The sequence below is a fragment of the Bufo bufo genome, chromosome 11 (assembly GCF_905171765.1).
Source record: "Bufo bufo chromosome 11, aBufBuf1.1, whole genome shotgun sequence".
NCBI classification, from domain to species: Eukaryota; Metazoa; Chordata; class Amphibia; order Anura; family Bufonidae; genus Bufo; species Bufo bufo.
The window spans coordinates 98,580,544-98,607,251 of NC_053399.1; the positions used below are offsets into that span (position 1 = coordinate 98,580,544).

The following is a 26,708-nucleotide window of genomic DNA, read 5'->3' on the forward strand; positions in this document are numbered from 1 at the left end:
CAGCTTTAACCAGGCCCGGGTGTCCCTGTGACCGTCTACATTTTGGCCACGTTCATGACGTCACCGCTGACACCTCACGGCTGCAGCAGTCACATGACCTGGCTTCAAGCAGGGGCGGCAATGGAGCAGGAACCCAGCGGCAGGGGGGGAACCCATTCAGTGCTGCACAGGACGAGACGTCATGAACTAGCCCTCTCCTGAACCCAAAAGTGACGCCGGTCCATAGCCCAACCTGGTAAAGACCATGACGTCGGGGGAAGAGCAGCGTCACATGACCGAGGCCCCGCGGGTTTTATCGTAGGATATGCCACTAATGTCAGGTAGGTGCAAGTCTGAGAACCTGACCGCACTGTGTGAACATAGCCCATGCAGTCCCAATATAGCGGTCACCAGAAAACTCCCTTAGGCCTAGTTCACACGAACGCGTGCGATCCGTGGCCGTATCGCGGGCTGCAATACACGGCCACAGTTCCGTGTGCATTCCGCATCACGGATGCGGACCCATTCACTTCAATGGGTCCGCAAATCCGGAATTACGGAAACGGCCGCACGGAACGGGACCCCTCGGAAGCACTACGGAGTGCTTCCGTGGGGCTCCGTCCCGTAAAAACATAGAACATGTCCTATCTTTTTACGGATCGCGGACCCATTAAAGTGAATGGGTGCGCGATCCAATGCGGTTGACCTACGGCCGGCGATCGTGCATTGCGTGTGAACTCTGCCTTAATCTGGAATTGAACGCTAATTAGATTTCATGATCGTACAATAAAAACATAAAATAATCTGCTAAAAATACACACAAAATTTAATTTTTTTTAGCCTTTTTTTTATCAATCTTGACATTGAATAATGCAATGGAAAAAGGTTTTTTTGTCTGCAACACCAGATATTAACGGGACCTGTGAGAAGACCTGGATATTCCCTTGCAACTCCGCGCCTGCGATTCTAGCTTCCCAGTTAGCGGCACGATGCGGCGAACGCAGCGGCGGCCGCGACTCCCGCTCAAGGCATGTACACAGCTTTATTAGTAAGATCTGAAGGTGCACGAGACACACACATAGCGAGTCACCTCACGGACACAAATACAAGAGGTCACGCGTTACGGACGTACCCCTGCAAAATTATCGGACCAACCCAGAGCGTCCAGAGTGAGAAGAGAACCACTGAATAGGCTTTACAGGAAAAAATATATATAAAATACTAAGAAAAAGAGAAAAAAAAACTAGCAGCCAAAAACTAAAATAAAATGAAAAATTGAAAAGGAAAATTAAATGAAAAATAAAATAAAAAAATGAAAATAGAAATTAAAAAAAAAAAAAAAAACCCTCGTAGACTTCTTACATGCGTAAACTCGCCCCCAGATTTGGCAATCACATAAAAATTTAATAAAACTCAAATAGAGCTCGGTATAAAAATCTATAGGCAATTCTAAAAACATAAAAATAGTTTATCATTTAAAAAAAAAAAAAAAAAAAAAAAATAAAAAAATTGCAGAGCAGGCCATTACTTCTCCCATATCCCAGAATCCCCCAGGGTGGTGACGGAGAATTCGCCATCATCCACGAAATTTCAGGAACCATACTGGAAAAAATACAGAATAGACGCTGGTGGAGGCTGAAATCCCAGTAGAACCCAGTGCAGAAGAAGAAGAAGAAGTGGTTTTCTGGATAAGACGGAGCGCCCCCTTATCCTGAATGTACAATACACGATCCTTGTGCACATTACACATAATAAATATATACACACGTAGTGTACACTCCAGTGGAATCTCAACAGTATCGCAAATCCATACTCCGGACTCGTGCGCTCCATCCAAGTATATAGACACAGTACCCTCTGTAGGTACCACCATCACCAGTGTCTAGAGTCCACCAGTTCAGGACGCAGGCTTAACTTTTTCAAAGTCTCATAGCCTATAACTATAACAATGGTGGAGGGTGTGGACGAGATAATCCGAGCGGAGAGGCCTTTGGTCAGACCCCAGGGGCCCTCCTCAACCATCAGCTGCCGAAACGTGCTTATAATAGAGGTTTTCCCTTCCACCTGCAAAAAAAAAAAGTATTACCAGATCTGAATCAGGAATATAACTACTATAATACTGCTCCTATGTACAAGAATATAACTACTATAATACTGCTCCTATGTACAAGAATATAACTACTATAATACTGCTCCTATGTACAAGAATATAACTACTATAATACTGCTCCTATGTACAAGAATATAACTACTATAATACTGCTCCTATGTACAAGAATATAACTACTATAATACTGCCTCCTATGTACAAGAATATAACTACTATAATACTGCTCCTATGTACAGGAATATAACTACTATAATACTGCTCCTATATACAAGAATATAACTACTATAATACTGCCTCCTATGTACAAGAATATAACTACTATAATACTGCTCCTATGTACAAGAATATAACTACTATAATACTGCTCCTATGTACAAGAATATAACTACTATAATACTGCTCCTATGTACAAGAATATAACTACTATAATACTGCCTCCTATGTACAAGAATATAACTACTATAATACTGCCTCCTATGTACAAGAATATAACTACTATAATACTACTCCTATGTACAAGAATATAACTACTATAATACTGCTCCTATGTACAAGAATATAACTACTATAATACTGCCTCCTATGTACAAGAATATAACTACTATAATACTGCCTCCTATGTACAAGAATATAACTACTATAATACTGCCTCCTATGTACAAGAATATAACTACTATAATACTGCTCCTATGTACAAGAATATAACTACTATAATACTGCTCCTATGTACAAGAATATAACTACTATAATACTGCCTCCTATGTACAAGAATATAACTACTATAATACTGCTCCTATGTACAAGAATATAACTACTATAATACTGCTCCTATGTACAGGAATATAACTACTATAATACTGCTCCTATGTACAGGAATATAACTACTATAATACTGCTCCTATGTACAAGAATCTAACTACTATAATACTGCTCCTATGTACAAGAATATAACTACTATAATACTGCTCCTATGTACAAGAATATAACTACTATAATACTGCTCCTGTGTACAAGAATATAACTACTATAATACTGCTCCTATGTACAGGAATATAACTACTATAATACTGCCTCCTATGTACAAGAATATAACTACTATAATACTGCCTCCTATGTACAAGAATATAACTACTATAATACTGCCTCCTATGTACAAGAATATAACTACTATAATACTACCTCCTATGTACAAGAATATAACTACTATAATACTGCTCCTATGTACAAGAATATAACTACTATAATACTGCTCCTATGTACAAGAATATAACTACTATAATACTGCTCCTATGTACAAGAATATAACTACTATAATACTACCTCCTATGTACAAGAATATAACTACTATAATACTGCTCCTATGTACAAGAATATAACTACTATAATACTGCTCCTATATACAAGAATATAACTACTATAATACTGCTCCTATGTACAAGAATATAACTACTATAATACTACCTCCTATGTACAAGAATATAACTACTATAATACTGCTCCTATGTACAAGAATATAACTACTATAATACTGCTCCTATATACAAGAATATAACTACTATAATACTGCTCCTATATACAAGAATATAACTACTATAATACTGCTCCTATGTACAAGAATATAACTACTATAATACTGCTCCTATGTACAAGAATATAACTACTATAATACTGCTCCTATGTACAAGAATATAACTACTATAATACTGCTCCTATGTACAGGAATATAACTACTATAATACTGCTCCTATGTACAGGCATATAACTACTATAATACCGCCTCCTATGTACAGGGATATAACTGCTATAATACCGCCTCCTATGTACAGGGATATAACTGCTATAATACTGCTCCTATGTACAAGAATATAACTACTATAATACTGCTCCTATGTACTAGAATATAACTACTATAATACTGCTCCTATGTACAAGAATATAACTACTATAATACTGCTCCTATGTACTAGAATATAACTACTATAATACTGCTCCTATGTACAAGAATATAACTACTATAATACTGCTCCTATGTACAAGAATATAACTACTATAATACTGCTCCTATGTACAGGAATATAACTACTATAATACTGCTCCTATGTACAGGGATATAACTACTATAATACTGCTCCTATGTACAAGAATATAACTACTATAATACTGCTCCTATGTACAAGAATATAACTACTATAATACTGCTCCTATGTACAAGACTATAACTACTATAATACTGCCTCCTATGTACAAGAATATAACTACTATAATACTGCTCCTATGTACAAGAATATAACTACTATAATACTGCTCCTATGTACAAGAATATAACTACTATAATACTGCTCCTATGTACAAGACTATAACTACTATAATACTGCCTCCTATGTACAAGAATATAACTACTATAATACTGCTCCTATGTACAAGAATATAACTACTATAATACTGCTCCTATGTACAAGAATATAACTACTATAATACTGCTCCTATGTACAAGAATATAACTACTATAATACTGCTCCTATATACAAGAATATAACTACTATAATACTGCTCCTATGTACAAGAATATAACTACTATAATACTGCTCCTATGTACAAGAATATAACTACTATAATACTGCTCCTATATACAAGAATATAACTACTATAATACTGCCTCCTATGTACAAGACTATAACTACTATAATACTGCCTCCTATGTACAAGAATATAACTACTATAATACTGCTCCTATGTACAAGAATATAACTACTATAATACTGCTCCTATGTACAAGACTATAACTACTATAATACTGCCTCCTATGTACAAGAATATAACTACTATAATACTGCTCCTATGTACAAGAATATAACTACTATAATACTGCTCCTATGTACAAGAATATAACTACTATAATACTGCTCCTATGTACAAGAATATAACTACTATAATACTGCTCCTATATACAAGAATATAACTACTATAATACTGCTCCTATGTGCAAGACTATAACTACTATAATACTGCTCCTATGTACAAGACTATAACTACTATAATACTGCCTCCTATGTACAAGAATATAACTACTATAATACTGCTCCTATGTACAAGAATATAACTACTATAATACTGCTCCTATGTACAAGAATATAACTACTATAATACTGCCTCCTATGTACAAGAATATAACTACTATAATACTGCTCCTATGTACAGGAATATAACTACTATAATACTGCTCCTATGTACAAGAATATAACTACTATAATACTGCTCCTATGTACAAGAATATAACTACTATAATACTGCTCCTATGTACAGGGATATAACTGCTATAATACTGCTCCTATGTACAAGAATATAACTACTATAATACTGCTCCTATGTACAAGACTATAACTACTATAATACTGCCTCCTATGTACAATAATATAACTACTATAATACTGCTCCTATGTACAAGAATATAACTACTATAATACTGCTCCTATGTACAAGAATATAACTACTATAATACTGCTCCTATATACAAGAATATAACTACTATAATACTGCCTCCTATGTACAAGACTATAACTACTATAATACTGCTCCTATGTACAGGAATATAACTACTATAATACTGCTCCTATGTACAAGAATATAACTACTATAATACTGCTCCTATGTACAAGAATATAACTACTATAATACTGCTCCTATGTACAAGAATATAACTACTATAATACTGCTCCTATGTACAAGAATATAACTACTATAATACTGCTCCTATGTACAAGAATATAACTACTATAATACTGCTCCTATGTACAAGAATATAACTACTATAATACTGCTCCTATGTACAAGAATATAACTACTATAATACTGCTCCTATGTACAAGACTATAACTACTATAATACTGCCTCCTATGTACAAGAATATAACTACTATAATACTGCTCCTATGTACAAGAATATAACTACTATAATACTGCTCCTATGTACAAGAATATAACTACTATAATACTGCTCCTATGTACAAGAATATAACTACTATAATACTGCTCCTATATACAAGAATATAACTACTATAATACTGCTCCTATGTGCAAGACTATAACTACTATAATACTGCTCCTATGTACAAGACTATAACTACTATAATACTGCCTCCTATGTACAAGAATATAACTACTATAATACTGCTCCTATGTACAAGAATATAACTACTATAATACTGCTCCTATGTACAAGAATATAACTACTATAATACTGCCTCCTATGTACAAGAATATAACTACTATAATACTGCTCCTATGTACAAGAATATAACTACTATAATACTGCTCCTATGTACAAGAATATAACTACTATAATACTGCTCCTATGTACAGGGATATAACTGCTATAATACTGCTCCTATGTACAAGAATATAACTACTATAATACTGCTCCTATGTACAAGAATATAACTACTATAATACTGCTCCTATGTACAAGAATATAACTACTATAATACTGCCCCCTATGTACAAGAATATAACTACTATAATACTGCTCCTATGTACAGGAATATAACTACTATAATACTGCTCCTATGTACAAGAATATAACTACTATAATACTGCTCCTATGTACAGGGATATAACTGCTATAATACCGCCCCCATGTATAACAGACTGCCTGTACATTGGGGGGCGCCTCCTGGAGTAAACACGACACGTGTCTCTGTTCGGGGACTTTGGCTCCTGCTGATGTGTACGGTGTGCAGCACATGACAGTCCACGAGGTGGTGGATTTAGTAATCTGTATTTGGGAAGGGGCAGGAGGGAAGATATTGGGGTGCACTTACCTGCACTCGGGCTCTTATGACATCCATCGGGTTGGTGATGGTGGAGGCTGTGGCAGCAGCTAGTGGGCCTGAGATGGCCTGCAGCAGGAGGTGAGGACAGTCCTTGGGTGACAGGCTGGATAATTGTTCTACAAGAAACATACCGAGAGTCAAGGACAGGAACAGAAGAGACCCCCCCATGACAGAGCAGCGGCAGACATAACCACACCGCTGATCTCTAGTGATGGATAGGCTGCATTCTCAGTGATGTCACCGCTGATCTGTAGTGACGGCTAGGCTGCATTCTCAGTGATGTCACCGCTGATCTCTAGTGATGGATAGGCTGCATTCTCAGTGATGTCACCGCTGATCTCTAGTGATGGCTAGGCTGCATTCTCAGTGATGTCACCGCTGATCTCTAGTGATGGCTAGGCTGCATTCTCAGTGATGTCACCGCTGATCTCTAGTGATGGATAGGCTGCATTCTCAGTGATGTCACCGCTGATCTCTAGTGATAGATAGGCTCCATTCTCAGTGATGTCACCGCTGATCTGTAGTGACGGCTAGGCTGCATTCTCAGTGATGTCACCGCTGATCTCTAGTGATGGATAGGCTGCATTCTCAGTGATGTCACCGCTGATCTCTAGTGATGGATAGGCTGCATTCTCAGTGATGTCACCGCTGATCTGTAGTGATGGATAGGCTACATGCTCAGTGATGTCACCGCTGATCTCTAGTGAATGGATAGGCTGCATTCTCAGTGATGTCACCGCTGATCTCTAGTGAATGGACAGGCTGCATTCTCAGTGATTTCACCGCTGATCTCTAGTGAATGGATAGGAGGCATTCTCAGCGATGTCACCGCTGATCTCTAGTGATGGATAGGCTGCATTCTCAGAGATGTCACCGCTGATCTCTAGTGAATGGACAGGCTGCATTCTCAGTGATGTCACCACTGATCTCTAGTGAATAGATAGGCTGCATTCTCAGTGATGTCACCGCTGATCTCTAGTGATGGACAGGCTGCATTCTCAGTGATGTCACCGCTGACCTCTAGTGAATGGATAGGCGGCATTCTCAGAGATGTCACCGCTGATCTCTAGTGAATGGACAGGCTGCATTCTCAGTGATGTCACCGCTGATCTCTAGTGATGGATAGGCTGCATTCTCAGTGATGTCACCGCTGATCTCTAGTGAATGGATAGGCTGCATTCTCAGTGATGTCACCGCTGATCTCTAGTAATGGATAGGCTGCATTCTCAGTGATGTCACCGCTGATCTCTAGTGAATGGATAGGCTGCATTCTCAGTGATGTCACCGCTGATCTCTAGTAACGGATAGGCTGCATTCTCATTGATGTCACCGCTGATCTCTAGTGATGGATAGGCTGCATTCTCAGTGATGTCACTGCTGATCTCTAGTAATGGATAGGCTGCATTCTCAGTGATGTCACCGCTGATCTCTAGTGAATGGATAGGCTGCATTCTCAGTGATGTCACCGCTGATCTCTAGTGATGGATAGGCAGCATTCTCAGTGATGTCACCGCTGATCTCTAGTGATGGATAGGCTGCATTCTCAGTGATGTCACTGCTGATCTCTAGTAATAGATAGGCTGCATTCTCAGTGATGTCACCGCTGATCTCTAGTGAATGGATAGGCTGCATTCTCAGTGATGTCACCGCTGATCTCTAGTAACGGATAGGCTGCATTCTCATTGATGTCACCGCTGATCTCTAGTGATGGATAGGCTGCATTCTCAGTGATGTCACTGCTGATCTCTAGTAATGGATAGGCTGCATTCTCAGTGATGTCACCGCTGATCTCTAGTGAATGGATAGGCTGCATTCTCAGTGATGTCACCGCTGATCTCTAGTGATGGATAGGCAGCATTCTCAGTGATGTCACCGCTGATCTCTAGTGATGGATAGGCTGCATTCTCAGTGATGTCACCGCTGATCTCTAGTGAATGGATAGGCTGCATTCTCAGTGATGTCACCGCTGATCTCTAGTAACGGATAGGCTGCATTCTCAGTGATGTCACCGCTGATCTCTAGTGATGGATAGGCTGCATTCTCAGTGATGTCACCGCTGATCTCTAGTGAATGGATAGGCTGCATTCTCAGTGATGTCACCGCTGATCTCTAGTGATGGATAGGCTGCATTCTCAGTGATGTCACTGCTGATCTCTAGTAATAGATAGGCTGCATTCTCAGTGATGTCACCGCTGATCTCTAGTGAATGGATAGGCTGCATTCTCAGTGATGTCACCGCTGATCTCTAGTAACGGATAGGCTGCATTCTCAGTGATGTCACCGCTGATCTCTAGTGATGGATAGGCTGCATTCTCAGTGATGTCACCGCTGATCTCTAGTGAATGGATAGGCTGCATTCTCAGTGATGTCACCGCTGATCTCTAGTGATGGATAGGCTGCATTCTCAGTGATGTCACTGCTGATCTCTAGTGATGGATAGGCTGCCTTCTCAGTGATGTCACCGCTGATCTCTAGTGATGGATAGGCTGCATTCTCAGTGATGTCACCGCTCATCTCTAGTGAATGGATAGGTGAGGTCACCGCTGATCTCTAGTGATGGATAGGCGACATTCTCAGTGATGTCACCGCTGATCTCTAGTGAATGGATAGGTGATGTCACCGCTGATCGCCAGTACATAAATCACAGGGGAACCATGGGGGTCACTTTTTAAGACCAGCGTTTTAGACTCCGGTCTTACGCCCCTGCGATGGATCCACCTGAGTTATGTATAGGCCTCCTAGCTGGCTTACATTTAGACCCCGTGTAGACCTGGCGTGAACAGGAAAAAGCCTAATCTAGTCATATTCCTGGTAGTAAATGAGCCCCAAGTCTTTGGTACATACCTGCATAGAAGTGGTAGAACGGCCACCAGACGGCGCTGTTTGGGATGTAGGTGAGCAGGGAGGCCACGTAACCTCTGTAAAACCCCTTCAGACCATCGGCTTTGAAGATCTGGAGGATGATGTCCTTGGTCTGTCCAAACATCACAGTCTGTTTCTGCTCGGAGACCTGTACACGGAAGCGCCCCATACTCCGTCCCACCCGCTGCATCATGAGGTGCTGAGATATGACGTCGATGGGCACGGTGATGCTCTGGGCCACCAATGACGCCGAGCCGCCCGCCACCAGCGACTTCACAGTGTTGCTGCTGCTGTAACGTGACACGTATTTACGGGTGAGCTCGTAGGTGGTGACGTAGCACTGGCCGGAGATCAGGGTGAACGTGTTGACCAGGAAGCCGCGGTAAAGTCCGGCCGCCCCCTCCGACCTCAGGATCTTCACAAAAGCGTCAAACGTCCCGTTGTAGAGGCTCTTACCCTTCTGGACCTGAAGCCGCGTCCGGATGAGAGTGAAGGGGTAAACGCTGACCCGGATGATCATCGTCATGCACACCCCGAACACGTAGAACTTCTTCTTGTCCAGGTGCTCCCACTCTATGATCTGGATGTTCCTCTTGTCCTCCATGTCTCCTATCAGAAGTGGTCACCGCCACACCTGCCGAGAGACCACCATATACAGACCATGTCATAGCAAAGACTTCCAGATGTACAGCCGGTATGACCCGGGCATCTCCTGTATGTAACTATATATGTACAGCCGGTATGACCCGGGCATCTCCTGTATGTAACTATATATGTACAGCCGGTATGACCCGGGCATCTCCTGTATGTAACTATATATGGACAGGCGGTATAACCTGGGCATCTCCTGTATGTAACTATATATGGACAGCCGGTATAACCCGGGCATCTCATGTATATAACTATATATGGACAGCCGGTATAACCTGGGCATCTCCTGTATATAACTATATATGTACAGCTGGTATAACCCGGGTATCTCCTGTATGTAACTATATATGTACAGCTGGTATAACCCGGGTATCTCCTGTATATAACTATATATGTACAGCTGGTATAACCCGGGTATCTCCTGTATATAACTATATATGTACAGCTGGTATAACCCGGGTATCTCCTGTATATAACTATATATGTACAGCTGGTATAACCTGGGTATCTCCTGTATATAACTATATATGTACAGCTGGTATAACCTGGGTATCTCCTGTATATAACTATATATGTACAGCTGGTATAACCTGGGTATCTCCTGTATATAACTATATATGTACAGCTGGTATAACCTGGGTATCTCCTGTATATAACTATATATGTACAGCTGGTATAGCCTGGGCATCTCCTGTATATAACTATATATGTACAGCTGGTATAGCCTGGGCATCTCCTGTATATAACTATATATGTACAGCTGGTATAACCTGGGTATCTCCTGTATATAACTATATATGTACAGCTGGTATAACCTGGGCATCTCCTGTATATAACTATATATGTACAGCTGGTATAGCCTGGGCATCTCCTGTATATAACTATATATGTACAGCTGGTATAACCTGGGCATCTCCTGTATATATTTATATATGTACAGCTGGTATAACCTGGGCATCTCCTGTATATAACTATATATGTACAGCTGGTATAGCCTGGGCATCTCCTGTATATAACTATATATGTACAGCTGGTATAACCTGGGTATCTCCTGTATATAACTATATATGTACAGCTGGTATAAGTTATACATCTTCTTGTATATAGTGATATGGACCATGCTGGTATAACCTGGGTATCTCCTGTATATAACTATATATGTACAGCTGGTATAACCTGGGCATCTCCTGTATATAATTATATATGTACAGCTGGTATAACCTGGGTATCTCCTGTATATAACTATATATGTACAGCTGGTATAACCTGGGCATCTCCTGTATATAATTATATATGTACAGCTGGTATAACCTGGGCATCTCCTGTATATAACTATATATGTACAGCTGGTATAACCTGGGTATCTCCTGTATATAACTATATATGTACAGCTGGTATAACCCGGGTATCTCCTGTATGTAACTATATATGTACAGCTGGTATAACCCGGGTATCTCCTGTATATAACTATATATGTACAGCTGGTATAACCCGGGTATCTCCTGTATATAACTATATATGTACAGCTGGTATAACCCGGGTATCTCCTGTATATAACTATATATGTACAGCTGGTATAACCTGGGTATCTCCTGTATATAACTATATATGTACAGCTGGTATAACCTGGGTATCTCCTGTATATAACTATATATGTACAGCTGGTATAACCTGGGTATCTCCTGTATATAACTATATATGTACAGTTGGTATAACCTGGGTATCTCCTGTATATAACTATATATGTACAGCTGGTATAGCCTGGGCATCTCCTGTATATAACTATATATGTACAGCTGGTATAACCTGGGTATCTCCTGTATATAACTATATATGTACAGCTGGTATAGCCTGGGCATCTCCTGTATATAACTATATATGTACAGCTGGTATAACCTGGGCATCTCCTGTATATATTTATATATGTACAGCTGGTATAACCTGGGCATCTCCTGTATATAACTATATATGTACAGCTGGTATAGCCTGGGCATCTCCTGTATATAACTATATATGTACAGCTGGTATAACCTGGGTATCTCCTGTATATAACTATATATGTACAGCTGGTATAACCTGGGCATCTCCTGTATATAACTATATATGTACAGCTGGTATAGCCTGGGCATCTCCTGTATATAACTATATATGTACAGCTGGTATAACCTGGGCATCTCCTGTATATATTTATATATGTACAGCTGGTATAACCTGGGCATCTCCTGTATATAACTATATATGTACAGCTGGTATAGCCTGGGCATCTCCTGTATATAACTATATATGTACAGCTGGTATAACCTGGGTATCTCCTGTATATAACTATATATGTACAGCTGGTATAAGTTATACATCTTCTTGTATATAGTGATATGGACCATGCTGGTATAACCTGGGTATCTCCTGTATATAACTATATATGTACAGCTGGTATAACCTGGGTATCTCCTGTATATAACTATATATGTACAGCTGGTATAACCTGGGCATCTCCTGTATATAATTATATATGTACAGCTGGTATAACCTGGGCATCTCCTGTATATAACTATATATGTACAGCTGGTATAACCTGGGCATCTCCTGTATATAACTATATATGTACAGCTGGTATAACCTGGGTGTCTCCTGTATATAACTATATATGTACAGCTGGTATAACCTGGGCATCTCCTGTATATAACTATATATGTACAGCTGGTATAACCTGGGTATCTCCTGTATATAACTATACATGTACAGCTGGTATAGCATCTGGTTTCTCCCGCCCTCTTGTTATGGCGGTACATTCGGAGGCTCGGTGTTACTTGGTCTCCGCTCTGTGTTCATATAAGGACGGCTCCTGAACTTTGCTCTAGAATTACCATTACAGCCCTCAGAGATGTTTGGGGACTGGGTGCGGTGGGTGACTGGCCATGAAGGAGTTAAAGTTGACCCGGTAATCAGGCAGTTCTCACCCCTCCTCAGGACGCCCTCCTCTCACACACGAACATCCTCCGGGGAACGCTGCGGCCTCTTCCCAGGCAGGGGGTGCAGAGACATCACCTGATGACATCACAGAGCGGGGGCTTAGATACAGACACAGCAGAGAACCCGGGCAATCAACACCACAAGTCTCAGCATGCCCTGGAAGACTATGGCTGGGACTTGTAGTACTACCACAGAGGAGATTAGAGTGACAGGGCATGCTGGGACTTGTAGTTTTACATCAGATGAGATTACTAGAGTGACAGGGCATGCTGTGACTTGTAGTTCCACAGCAGATGAGATTATTAGGGTGACAGGGCATGCTGGGACTTGTAGTTCCACATATGAGATTACTAGAGTGACAGGGCATGCTGGGACTTGTAGTTCCACAGCAGATGAGATTACTAGAGTGACAGGCCATGCTGGGACTTGTAGTTCCACAGCAGATGAGATTACTAGAGTGACAGGCCATGCTGGGACTTGTAGTTCCACAGCAGATGAGATTACTAGAGTGACAGGCCATGCTGGGACTTGTAGTTCCACAGCCGATGAGATTATTTGGGTGACAGGGCATGCTGGGACTTGTAGTTCCACAGCAGATGAGATTACTAGAGTGACAGGGCATGCTGGGACTTGTAGTTTCACAGATGAGATTACTAGGGTGACGGCATGCTGAGACTTGTAGTTCCACAGCAGATGAGATTACTAGAGTGACAGGGCATGCTGGGACTTGTAGTTCCACAGATGAGATTACTAGAGTGACAGGGCATGCTGGGACTTGTAGTTCCACAGATGAGATTACTAGAGTGACAGGGCATGCTGGGACTTGTAGTTCCACAGATGAGACTACTAGAGTGACAGGGCATGCTGGGACTTGTAGTTCCACAGATGAGATTACTAGAGTGACAGGGCATGCTGGGTCTTGTAGTTCCACAGCAGATGACATTACTAGGGTGACAGGGCATGCTGGGACTTGTAGTTCCACAGCAGATGAGATTATTAAAGTGACAGGGCATGCTGGGTCTTGTAGTTCCACAGCAGATGAGATTATTAAAGTGACAGGGCATGCTGGGTCTTGTAGTTCCACAGCAGATGAGATTATTAAAGTGACAGGGCATGCTGGGTCTTGTAGTTCCACAGCAGATGAGATTACTAGAGTGACAGGCCATGCTGGGATTTGTAGTTCCACAGCAGATGAGATTACTAGAGTGACAGGGCATGCTGGGACTTGTAGTTCCACAGCCGATGAGATTATTTGGGTGACAGGGCATGCTGGGACTTGTAGTTCCACAGCCGATGAGATTATTTGGGTGACAGGGCATGCTGGGACTTGTAGTTCCACAGCAGATGAGATTACTAGAGTGACAGGGCATGCTGGGACTTGTAGTTCCACAGATGAGATTACTAGAGTGACAGGGCATGCTGGGACTTGTAGTTCCACAGATGAGATTACTAGAGTGACAGGGCATGCTGGGACTTGTAGTTCCACAGATGAGATTACTAGAGTGACAGGCCATGCTGGGTCTTGTAGTTCCACAGCAGATGAGATTATTAAAGTGACAGGCCATGCTGGGTCTTGTAGTTCCACAGCAGATGAGATTATTAGGGTGACAGGGCATGCTAGGACTTGTAGTTCCACAGCAGATGAGATTATTAGGGTGACAGGGCATGCTAGGACTTGTAGTTCCACAGCAGATGAGATTATTAGGGTGACAGTGCATGCTGGGACTTGTAGTTCCACAGCAGATGAGATTACTAGAGTGACAGGGCATGCTGGGACTTGTAGTACCACAGCAGATGAGATTACTAGAGTGACAGGGCATGCTGGGACTTGTAGTTCCACAGCAGATGAGATTACTAGAGTGACAGGCCATGCTGGGACTTGTAGTTCCACAGCCGGTGAGATTATTTGGGTGACAGTGCATGCTGGGACTTGTAGTTCCACAGCAGATGAGATTACTAGGGTGACAGGGCATGCTGGGACTTGTAGTTCCACAGCAGATGAGATTATTAGGGTGACAGGGCATGCTGGGACTTGTAGTTCCACAGCAGATGAGATTATTAGGGTGACAGTGCATGCTGGGACTTGTAGTTCCACAGCAGATGAGATTATTAGGGTGACAGTGCATGCTGGGACTTGTAGTTCCACAGCAGATGAGATTATTAGGGTGACAGTGCATGCTGGGACTTGTAGTTCCACAGCAGATGAGATTACTAGGGTGACAGGGCATGCTGGGACTTGTGGGCAGGATCTGTGCCCCCCTGGATCATGCCCCAGTCCCGGTACCTCTCACTCCTCCACAGCTCGGTCTCCTCGCCCGTCCAGGCCTCCGCCCCGCACTGTCCTGCTCAGCCCCGGCCTCTCGTCTGCCCTCGCTTCCCGGGGACACCTTGCTCCACCATCAGCCTGCCCTAAAAACCGGAAGTGAAGGGCCTGGTCGGGAGAGCCAATCACAGCGGTCCGTTGCGTCACATGTGGGCTAATCCATCGCTTCAGAGCGGGGTGATGGATCACGTGACCTTTCTGCTCTCTCCTTCCTGTAAATTTGGTAATGACTCCTCCCGGCTGCCATGGTAACAGACTCCGCCTTTCTCCTACTCTTATGGGATGCAGTGCCCTGGCAGGGTTTTTCCGTTCTACTAATGGGTTCTCATCTTTAATTCATGGCCTCAGGGCGCCCTCCTCCTCCCGATGACCTAGTTGCCAAGGCAACAGTTCTACGCCCACTCCCTGTGCCCACACTAGACATGGCCGCCCTGGGGCGGGTGACGTCACTGCAGGCGGACCCTGCCAGGAGTTCCAATGGCTGCCATCATCCTAACGTCATGAATAGGAGGAAAGTGAGGGCAGAAGAAGGCAATGGAGGAGCTGGTGTCTCAGTGGTGACCCGTCAGAGCGCCCCTGGGACCTCAGGCAGCGGGTAGTTCCCTCATATTACAGGTTAGTACATGGGGTCAGCGCTGGGCGCCATTTTTCAGTGGTATAATTTTGGGGCGTACACGGGGCGATGGCTCCAGGTATTTTACGGTACTGGTGTCGCCATGTTGCCACGCCGGTCGCTGATTGCTCTTCTTCTCAGCCCCACTGTAGGGGGTCATGTGGGGGGCCTCTACACGTCTCCGGTGACAGACCTATACGCTGAAAGCAATAACCGCCATGGGCAACGTCTGCGCTCTGGCGTCCCCCGGCGGCACCTGGTGGATGAGGCAGCGGAGGGCCCCTTTACCCAATCCCGGGAGCTTCGATGAGCTGCACAAAAACTGCAAAGGTAAAACTACACAAGGCTTAAAGGGGAGCACCACCTGAAAGAGTTAAAGGGTAACCCCACATGGATGATGGAGGGTGTCCCCCTGTGTTAGAGGGGAACGCCCCATGTTGTAAAGGGTAACCCCACATGGATGATGGAGGGTGTCCCCCTGTGTTAGAGGGGAACGCCCCATGTTGTAAAGGGTAACCCCACATGGATGATGGGGGGTGTCCCTCTGTGTTAGAGGGGAACGCCCCATGTTGTAAAGGGTAACCCCACATAGATGATGGAGGGTGTCCACCTGTGTTAGAGGGGAACGCCCCATGTTGTAAAGGGAAACCCCACATGGATGATGGAGGGTGTCCCCCTGTGTTAGAGGGGAACGCCCCATGTTGTAAAGGGGGCTGCGCATGGATTTGAGGCTGTCCCATCTGGTTTGGAAGGGAAAGACTTAAAGGGGTCCTCCTCCTGATCTGGTCTCGTTGTCTCTTGCAGAGGTTTTCCCGCAGCAGATGGAGGGGATGAAGCTCATCATCAACAAGAACCTGAGCAGCCACTTCCAGGTATCCTCCGTTCCCCAGCAATCTCTGCTTGCTGTCAGTGTATAAGAACCCGTCCTGTCCTGACACTTCCCACAGCTGGTGATCCGTTACTGTTGCGGCCAGTCTGGACAACCCTCCGTGAGCTGAGCGCATCAAGCGGCACTGATGACCTTCGCTGACAGCAAGCAGAGATGGTGAAGGGGGTGAATTCCTTAAAAAATTCCTTTTAAAGAAGATGCCTTGATTAACCCTCTCCTGCCCGCAGGTCTACCACCAGATTCACATGAGCGCCATCGGCCTCTCCGAATATCACTTCAACGCCAAGTACGTCGGGGAGGAGCAGCCCTGCGCCAACGAGGTAAGCCCCTCCCCCTAGTGTCACCGCGCCAGCCAATCAAGAGCCGACGCTGTCTGACTGGACGCCATCTTCTCTCTCCTTACAGGCACTGCCCCTGCTGACCGGGGACCTGGACAACGCGGGGAGCCTCAACGCCCAGGCCGCCTGTCTGCTGGCGGAACGGCTGCGCTCCAAGGCCGTGTTCCAGGTGAGGCCCCCGGGGCAGGCGGAGCTGGGGTTCAGGGGGACGCCCGTCTGGGGTTCAGGGGGACGCCCGTCTGGGGTTCAGGGGGACGCCCGTCTGGGGTTCAGGGGGACGCCCGTCTGGGGTTCAGGGGGACGCCCGTCTGACATGTGCTTTCCTGCAGACTCGTCATTCCAAATTCCTGACCTGGCAAGTGGACGTGGAGTACAGAGGGGACGACTGTACGGGGACCCTGACCCTGGGGAACCCCGACATCATCAACCAATCGGGTGTGTCCTTCCTGCTCAGGATCACGCCCATTATTGTGTATTCTATCAGCAGCCACCAGAGGGCAGTATGTTCCCCACTGAGATGTCCCGGCCCTGCGGATGACCAGGATAGTCACATCCCAGTTTGGCCGGACTCCGAAGTTTGACGCCCGTCATGTTCTTATCTCCTCTCGTCTGTACTTTGCTTGCAGTGATCCTGGTGACGCATTTCCTGCAGAGTATCACTCCCCGACTGGTCCTGGGCGGAGAGCTGGTTTATCATCAGCGGATGGGAGAAGAAGGAGCCATCTTGACTTTAGCAGGAAAATATTCTGGTACGGTGATAAATAGTGGGAGTCCCTGATAGGACCTCCTCCTCATAGAGATGTCAGTCCCTGATAGGACCTCCTCCTCATAGAGATGTCAGTCCCTGATAGGACCTCCTCCTCATAGAGATGTCAGTCCCTGATAGGACCTCCTCCTCATAGAGATGTCAGTCCCTGATAGGACCTCCTCCTCATAGAGATGTCAGTCCCTGATAGGACCTCCTCCTCATAGAGATGTCAGTCCCTGATAGGACCTCCTCCTCATAGAGATGTCAGTCCCTGATAGGACCTCCTCCTCATAGAGATGTCAGTCCCTGATAGGACCTCCTCCTCATAGAGATGTCAGTCACTGATAGGACCTCCTCCTCATAGAGGGAAGGCTGTCAGTCCCTGATAGGACCTCCTCCTCATAGAGGGAAGGCTGTCAGTCCCTGATAGGACCTCCTCCTCATAGAGGGAAGGCTGTCAGTCACTGATAGGACCTCCTCCTCATAGAGGGAAGGCTGTCAGTCACTGATAGGACCTCCTCATAGAGGGAAGGCTGTCAGTCACTGATAGGACCTCCTCCTCATAGAGGGAAGGCTGTCAGTCACTGATAGGACCTCCTCCTTATAGAGGGAAGGCTGTCAGTCACTGATAGGACCTCCTCCTCATAGAGGGAAGGCTGTCAGTCACTGATAGGACCTCCTCCTCATAGAGGGAAGGCTGTCAGTCACTGATAGGACCTCCTCCTCATAGAGGGAAGGCTGTCAGTCACTGATATGACCTCCTCCTCATAGAGGGAAGGCTGTCAGTCACTGATAGGACCTCCTCCTCATAGAAAGAAGGCTGTCAGTCCCTGATAGGACCTCCTCCTCATAGAGGGAAGGCTGTCAGTCACTGATAGGACCTCCTCCTCATAGAGGGAAGGCTGTCAGTCACTGATAGGACCTCCTCCTCCTAATAGATGGAAGGCTGTCAGTCCCTGATAAGACCTCCTCCTCATAGAGGGAAGGCTGTCAGTCACTGATAGGACCTCCTCCTCCTCATAGAGGGAAGGCTGTCAGTCACTGATAGGACCTCCTCCTCCTCATAGAAGGAAGGCTGTCAGTCACTGATAGGACCTCCTCCTCCTCATAGAAGGAAGGCTGTCAGTCACTGATAGGACCTCCTCCTTATAGAGGGAAGGCTGTCAGTCACTGATAGGACCTCCTCCTCATAGAGGGAAGGCTGTCAGTCCCTGATAGGACCTCCTCCTCATAGAGGGAAGGCTGTCAGTCACTGATAGGACCTCCTCCTCTTAGAGTGAAGGCTGTCAGTCACTGATAGGACCTCCTCCTCTTAGAGTGAAGGCTGTCAGTCACTGATAGGACCTCCTCCTCATAGAGGGAAGGCTGTCAGTCACTGATAGGACCTCCTCCTCATAGAGGGAAGGCTGTCAGTCACTGATAGGACCTCCTCCTCATAGAGGGAAGGCTGTCAGTCACTGATAGGACCTCCTCCTCATAGAGGGAAGGCTGTCAGCACTGATAGGACCTCCTCCTCATAGAGGGAAGGCTGTCAGTCACTGATAGGACCTCCTCCTCATAGAGGGAAGGCTGTCAGTCACTGATAGGACCTCCTCCTCATAGAGGGAAGGCTGTCAGTCCCTGATAGGACCTCCTCCTCATAGAGGGAAGGCTGTCAGTCCCTGATAGGACCTCCTCCTCATAGAAGGAAGGCTGTCAGTCACTGATAGGACCTCCTCCTCATAGAGGGAAGGCTGTCAGTCACTGATAGGACCTCCTCCTCATAGAGGGAAGGCTGTCAGCACTGATAGGACCTCCTCCTCATAGAGGGAAGGCTGTCAGTCACTGATAGGACCTCCTCTTCCTCATAGAGGGAAGGCTGTCAGTCCCTGATAGGACCTCCTCCTCATAGAGGGAAGGCTGTCAGTCCCTGATAGGACCTCCTCCTTATAGAGGGAAGGCTGTCAGTCACTGATAGGACCTCCTCCTCATAGAGGGAAGGCTGTCAGTCCCTGATAGGACCTCCTCCTCATCGAGGGAAGGCTGTCAGTCCCTGATAGGACCGCCTCCTCATAGAGGGCAGGCTGTCAGTCCCTGATAGGACCTCCTCCTCATAGAGGGCAGGCTGTCAGTCCCTGATAGGACCTCCTCCTCATAGAGGGAAGGCTGTCAGTCACTGATAGGACCTCCTCCTCATAGAGGGAAGGCTGTCAGCACTGATAGGACCTCCTCCTCATAGAGGGAAGGCTGTCAGTCACTGATAGGACCTCCTCCTCATAGAGGGAAGACTGTCAGTCACTGATAGGACCTTCTCCTTATAGAGGGAAGGCTGTCAGTCACTGATAGGACCTCCTCCTCATAGAGGGAAGGCTGTCAGTCACTGATAGGACCTCCTCCTCATAGAGGGAAGGCTGTCAGTCACTGATAGGACCTCCTCCTAAGACTGCTGTGTAAGATGCTGCCATGTCTGCACTGCCGGGGTCATTGATTTTCCTCTTGTTTTTATCTCTAGCCCAGAACTGGGTGGCGACTCTTAATATCGGGTACGGCGGAGCCCATGCCAGCTACTATCACAGAGCAAACCAACAGGTGAGACTCCACCATTAAAGGGGTTATCCAATTTCACAAACAGCCCTTCTCATGCACCGGGCCCCTCACAGGTAATATACTTAACCCGCACCGGGTCCCTGCCGCTGCTGCTTCTCCCTGTACACGGATGAAAACATCCGGAGTCGGGAGAGAGAGGACATTACACTACAGTGTTTATACTGGCTATATGTTATACTGGATTATGTGATTTAATACTAGATTAGATACAGATTATTGTATTATACTAAATTATACACTGCTCAAAAAAATAAAGGGAACACACAAATAACACATCCTAGATCTGAATTAAATATTCTTCTGAAATACTTTGTTCTTTACATAGTTGAATGTGCTGACAACAAAATCACACAAAAATTAAAAAATGGAAATCAAATTTTTCAACCCATGGAGGTCTGGATTTGGAGTCACCCTCAAAATTAAAGTGGAAAAACACACTACAGGCCGATCCAACTTTGATGTAATGTCCTTAAAACAAGTCAAAATGAGGCTCAGTAGTGTGTGTGGCCTCCACGTGCCTGTATGACCTCCCTACAACGCCTGTGCATGCTCCTGATGAGGTGGCGGACGGTCTCCTGAGGGATCTCCTCCCAGACCTGGACTAAAGCATCTGCCAACTCCTGGACAGTCTGTGGTGCAACGTGATGTTGGTGGATAGAGCGAGACATGATGTCCCAGATGTGCTCAATTGGATTCAGGTCTGGGGAACGGGCGGGCCAGTCCATAGCATCAATGCCTTCGTCTTGCAGGAACTGCTGACACACTCCAGCCACATGAGGTCTAGCATTGTCTTGCATTAGGAGGAACCCTGCGCCAACCGCACCAGCATATGGTCTCATAAGGGGTCTGAGGATCTCATCTCGGCACCTAATGGCAGTCAGGCTACCTCTGGCGAGCACATGGAGGGCTGTGCGGCCCTCCAAAGAAATGCCACCCCACACCATTACTGACCCAATGCCAAACCGGTCATGCTGGAGGATGTTGCAGGCAGCAGAACGTTCTCCACGGCGTCTCCAGACTCTGTCACGTCTGTCACATGTGCTCAGTGTGAACCTGCTTTCATCTGTGCAGAGCACAGGGCGCCATTGGCGAATTTGCCAATCTTGGTGTTTTCTGGCAAATGCCAAACGTCCTGCACGGTGTTGGGCTGTAAGCACAACCCCCACCTGTGGACATCGGACCCTCATATCACCCTCATGGAGTCTGTTTCTGACCGTTTGAGCAGACACATGCACATTTGTGGCCTGCTGGAGGTCATTTTGCAGGGCTCTGGCAGTGCTCCTCCTGTTCCTCCTTGCACAAAGGCGGAGGTAGCGGTCCTGCTGCTGGCTTGTTGCCCTCTTACGGCCTCCTCCACATCTCCTGATGTACTGGCCTGTCTCCTGGTAGCGCCTCCATGCTCTGGACACTACGCTGACAGACACAGCAAACCTTCTTGCCACAGCTCGCATTGATGTGCCATCCTGGATAAGCTGCACTACCTGAGCCACTTGTGTGGGTTGTAGACTCCGTCTCATGCTACCACTAGAGTGAAAGCACCGGCAGCATTCAAAAGTGACCAAAACATCAGCCAGGAAGCATAGGAACTGAGAAGTGGTCTGTGGTCACCACCTGCAGAACCACTTCTTTATTGGGGGTGTCTTGCTAATTGCCTATAATTTCCACCTGTTGTCTATCCCATTTGCACAACAGCATGTGAAATTGATTGTCACTCAGTGTTGCTTCCTAAGTGGACAGTTTGATTTCACAGAAGTGATTGACTTGGAGTTACATTGTGTTGTTTAAGTGTTCCCTTTATTTTTTTTAGCAGTGTATTACGTCATACTGTATTATACTATATGTGGCATATTGGATATTATACTTGTATTACATACTACATGAGATTGGATATTATACTTGTATTACAGCTCGTCTCCTTGCTCCTCCTTTAGATCCAGGTCGGAGTGGAGTTTGAAGCCAACACCCGTCTGCAGGAGACGTCCTTTGCTTTTGGTTATCACCTGAACATCCCCAAGGCAAACATGGTATTTAAAGGGTCTGTGGACAGTTCATGGTGCGTGGGGGGAGTCCTGGAGAAAAAACTGCCCCCTCTCCCAGTCACTTTGGCTCTTGGGGCTTTTATGAACCACTGGAAGAATAAATTTCACTGTGGGTTCAGCATCATGGTGGGATGATGAGCACCGGAGGACTCTCCCTCCTGCTCTATAACATGGGGCACATGTCCGTGTACAGTCTAAATTATTAATTATTCTGAGGGGGAAATGACTTTCTGGGACACAGGACGCTGCTGCCCCTAGTGGTGAGAGAAGACACTGCATGCCTAGCTCTGGGGTACACGCTCAGGGACTACACTCTGATGACCCCTACACTGCCCGGGACTCAGGATACCCAGCGGTCCACGTTTACAAGGTCCATGGAGCTATAAATCTTCTCCTCTTGCTTTCCTGTTATGTTATAGATCTGTGTGGCCTGGTGGAGGCGCTGTTCATGTTTATAAAGCCGTTCTTTCCCATCTCTGATCTGAGAGCTGCTTTCTTGGGGTACAGGATAATGATACTGGGGGTACAGGATAATGACACTGACACTGGGGGTACAGGATACTGACACTGGGGGTACAGGATACTGACACTGGGGGTACAGGATACTGACACTGGGGGTACAGGATACTGACACTGGGGGTACAGGATACTGACACTGGGGGTACAGGATACTGACACTGGGGGTACAGGATACTGACACTGAGGGTACAGGATACTGACACTGGGGGTACAGGATACTGACACTGGGGGTACAGGATACTGACACTGGGGGTACAGGATACTGACACTGGGGGTACAGGATACTGACACTGGGGGTACAGGATACTGACACTGGGGGAACAGGGTAATGACACTGACACTGGGGGTACAGGGTAATGACACTGGGGGTACAGGATAATGACACTGACACTCGGGGTACAGGATACTGACACTCGGGGTACAGGATACTGACACTGACGGTACAGGATACTGACACTGGGGGTACAGGATAATGACGCTGACACTGGGGGTACAGGATAATGACACTGGGGGTACAGGATAATGACACTGGGGGTACAGGATAATGACACTGGGGGTACAGGATAATGACACTGACACTCGGGGTACAGGATAATGACACTGGGGGTACAGGGTAATGACGCTGACACTGGGGGTACAGGGTAATGACGCTGACACTGGGGGTACAGGGTAATGACGCTGACACTGGGGGTACAGGGTAATGACGCTGACACTCTGGGTACAGGACGTTGTGTGATCAGTGGTATTTATTAATTGTCACTCAGCTTTCCTAGGTGCTGAAGAGCTTTTATATTAAATGATTGTTCTTCCAGGGCTGTAGACAGAGGGGGAGCTATAGCAGCTGCAGGGCATCTATTATATAACATCTGTGGTGTAGTACGTCCAAACAGCCACCAGATGGCAGCAGATTATCATTTTCCCATCTTGTGACCCATGTCTGGTGTATAATAATGTTATCGCCAATGCTGGTGGTGGGCGTGGTCTAGTTTTAATGGGCGGATCTGTGCTGATGATACAGGTCATTATACGGTGCGATATATATATATTTATTTTATCTTTTAGTAAAAGCTTTACACGTTTTACAAAAAAATGCACACATGTTCCAGGCCGGGCCGTAATGTATTGTTCTTTGGGACGTCCATGGCACCGGGTGCCCATCGAGTGCCACATGTACTCTGAGCCCATATTGTGCGCTGCAGCAGCTGCTCTGGCAGATCTGGTTGATCAGGATCTATGCATTTGTCTGAATCGCCCAATGACAGTAGACAGGGAGGCGTCCTTCCCTGACGGGGGCCGCTAAGCTGTCTCTTCCACTGGGAAATGGCTTCCATCCGCGCCCAGTGGCTGATAGCGGAGAGCACTTGATTGAAGGTCATATCCTATTGAGAAGCCATGAAATACAGGGGGTAGCAACATGATAATACTGAAGGTCGAGCCGCCATCTTGGCGTTGCAGTACCCCTCCCCCTATGGACCGTCATCTAAGAATGAGGGCGACGCAGCGGTGCCTTGTGCGTCACGCAATCAGTTCCCGTTTTGTCAGCTGAATATCTCCTTCATCAGCGGCGTCATGGCGTCCTCCATCACGTTCTGGATGTGAACCATCTGTTTGGCGTTCTCCTCATTTAAGGTGCGCAGTTCGGCCAACATGGAGAGCAGCTTGGCGAACAAGAATCTGTAGGGAGGGGCCAGAGAGGAATGTTAGTCACAGCCCCGCCCACCTTATACTAGCCCAGCTTTCCCAGAATCAGATGTAAGTATGAAATGGCTGGAGGCGGAAGGCCTTGTATTAGAGGTGGGGGTCCGTGGCTCTGGTATGGCTGGGGACACGGCTCCGCTCACACATAATGGCACTGTCTGTGACTGGTAACATTACGGGGGCGCTGCCTCTGACTGGTAACATTGCGGGGGCGCTGCCTCTGACTGGTAACATTGCGGGGGCGCTGCCTCTGACTGGTAACATTGCGGGGGCGCTGCCTCTGACTGGTAACATTGCGGGGGCGCTGCCTCTGACTGGTAACATTGCGGGGGCGCTGCCTCTGACTGGTAACATTGCGGGGGCGCTGCCTCTGACTGGTAACATTGCGGGGGCGCTGCCTCTGACTGGTAACATTGCGGGGGCGCTGCCCGTCACTGGTAACATTGCGGGGGCGCTGCCTCTGACTGGTAACATTGCGGGGGCGCTGCCTCTGACTGGTAACATTGCGGGGGCGCTGCCTCTGACTGGTAACATTGCGGGGGCTCTGCCTGTGACAGGTAACATTGCGGGGGCGCTGCCTGTGACTGGTAACATTACGGGGGCTCTGCCTGTGACAGGTAACATTGCGGGGGCGCTGCCTCTGACTGGTAACATTGCGGGGGCGCTGCCCGTCACTGGTAACATTGCGGGGGCGCTGCCCGTCACTGGTAACATTGCGGGGGCGCTGCCCGTCACTGGTAACATTGCGGGGGCGCTGCCCGTCACTGGTAACATTGCGGGGGCGCTGCCCGTCACTGGTAACATTGCGGGGGCGCTGCCCGTCACTGGTAACATTGCGGGGGCGCTGCCTCTGACAGGTAACATTGCGGGGGCGCTGCCTCTGACAGGTAACATTACGGGGGGGGGGGGGCTGCCCGTGACTGGGAACATTGCGGGGATGCTGCCCGTGACTGGTAACATTACGGGGCACAGCTGGCTCAGACCTGCAGCCACTGGGCAGAGGGGGCACCAGGAAGCAGGTTGACCCCCTCCTCTACTTCGTATGCAGTGTCTGTATAATTAGGCTCCTCCCACATGCGGGTGTTACCGGCTGCCTGGAAGTGGGTGGTGGTAATCGATGTAACATTTCAGGGTCATGGCCATCATCTCCTGGATCCTATCGATGTGGGTGTGCTCGATGACGCCCGGCCGGTCTGGGGAGAGATGGTGGTTATAACAGGGTGAGACCCCTGGGCCCCTCGCCCATCCTCAGAATGTCAGGGCCCTGCTGGTCATACCTGGGGAGAAGAGCGCCAGCGCCTCCATCAGGACGTATTCAGACTCGTGCAGCTTCAGGTTGCGGAGGCTGATGTGGAATTTCAGTAGCGGCTCCAAGTACATGCGCTGGAATCCGGCTGAGTACGAGAAACGGGACAGATGGAGAAGTGCCAGCAGGGGGCGTCCCCTCTACCAACAGTCTGTAAGTCTCCTACTCTTAGAGGGGTTGTGCGTGGGCAGCACGGGCCCCATGTGGGGGTAAGTTGTCTTCAGGGGACAGTCCCTTAAAGGGCTTCTC

At 46.6% G+C, this 26,708-nt stretch overlaps 3 protein-coding genes across 5 annotated transcripts in view; 1 reads left to right on the top strand and 2 right to left on the bottom strand.

The window, feature by feature from the left end:
* Positions 1–1,219: 1,219 nt before the first annotated feature.
* SLC25A44 (solute carrier family 25 member 44) lies at positions 1,220–15,820 on the bottom strand. The gene is made up of 5 exons (XM_040411920.1): positions 15,685–15,820; positions 13,388–13,475; positions 9,762–10,413; positions 6,906–7,033; positions 1,220–2,043 (listed from the first exon to the last, which is right to left on the bottom strand). The coding sequence occupies exons 3-5, from the start codon at positions 10,381–10,383 to the stop codon at positions 1,852–1,854; spliced, it is 942 nt and encodes a 313-aa protein (XP_040267854.1). The 5' UTR covers positions 10,384–10,413; positions 13,388–13,475; positions 15,685–15,820; the 3' UTR covers positions 1,220–1,851.
* Positions 15,821–16,160: 340 nt separating this feature from the next.
* TOMM40L (translocase of outer mitochondrial membrane 40 like) lies at positions 16,161–23,416 on the top strand. Of its 2 annotated transcripts, XM_040411921.1 has the most exons (9): positions 16,162–16,338; positions 16,478–16,666; positions 17,141–17,208; positions 17,453–17,545; positions 17,631–17,732; positions 17,893–17,998; positions 18,190–18,312; positions 20,803–20,879; positions 22,829–23,416. In XM_040411921.1, exons 2-9 carry the CDS (start codon positions 16,555–16,557, stop codon positions 23,069–23,071), a joined length of 924 nt encoding a protein of 307 aa, XP_040267855.1. In that variant the 5' UTR covers positions 16,162–16,338; positions 16,478–16,554; the 3' UTR covers positions 23,072–23,416. The 2 variants fall into 2 exon arrangements, with proteins under 2 accessions (XP_040267856.1, XP_040267855.1); XM_040411922.1 differs by lacking the exon at positions 16,478–16,666 and having other exon boundaries at positions 16,161–16,338.
* Positions 23,417–24,489: 1,073 nt separating this feature from the next.
* NR1I3 (nuclear receptor subfamily 1 group I member 3) overlaps positions 24,490–26,708 on the bottom strand; it is a 30,878-nt gene continuing 28,659 nt past the window's right edge. For both annotated transcript variants that reach the window (XM_040411557.1, XM_040411558.1), the window contains 3 exons: positions 26,431–26,547; positions 26,241–26,346; positions 24,490–25,129 (listed from right to left, as the gene is read on the bottom strand). In XM_040411557.1, the coding sequence (XP_040267491.1) occupies positions 24,994–25,129; positions 26,241–26,346; positions 26,431–26,547 (359 nt within the window). In that variant the 3' untranslated portion in view covers positions 24,490–24,993. The remainder of the gene's footprint in view (positions 25,130–26,240; positions 26,347–26,430; positions 26,548–26,708) is intronic.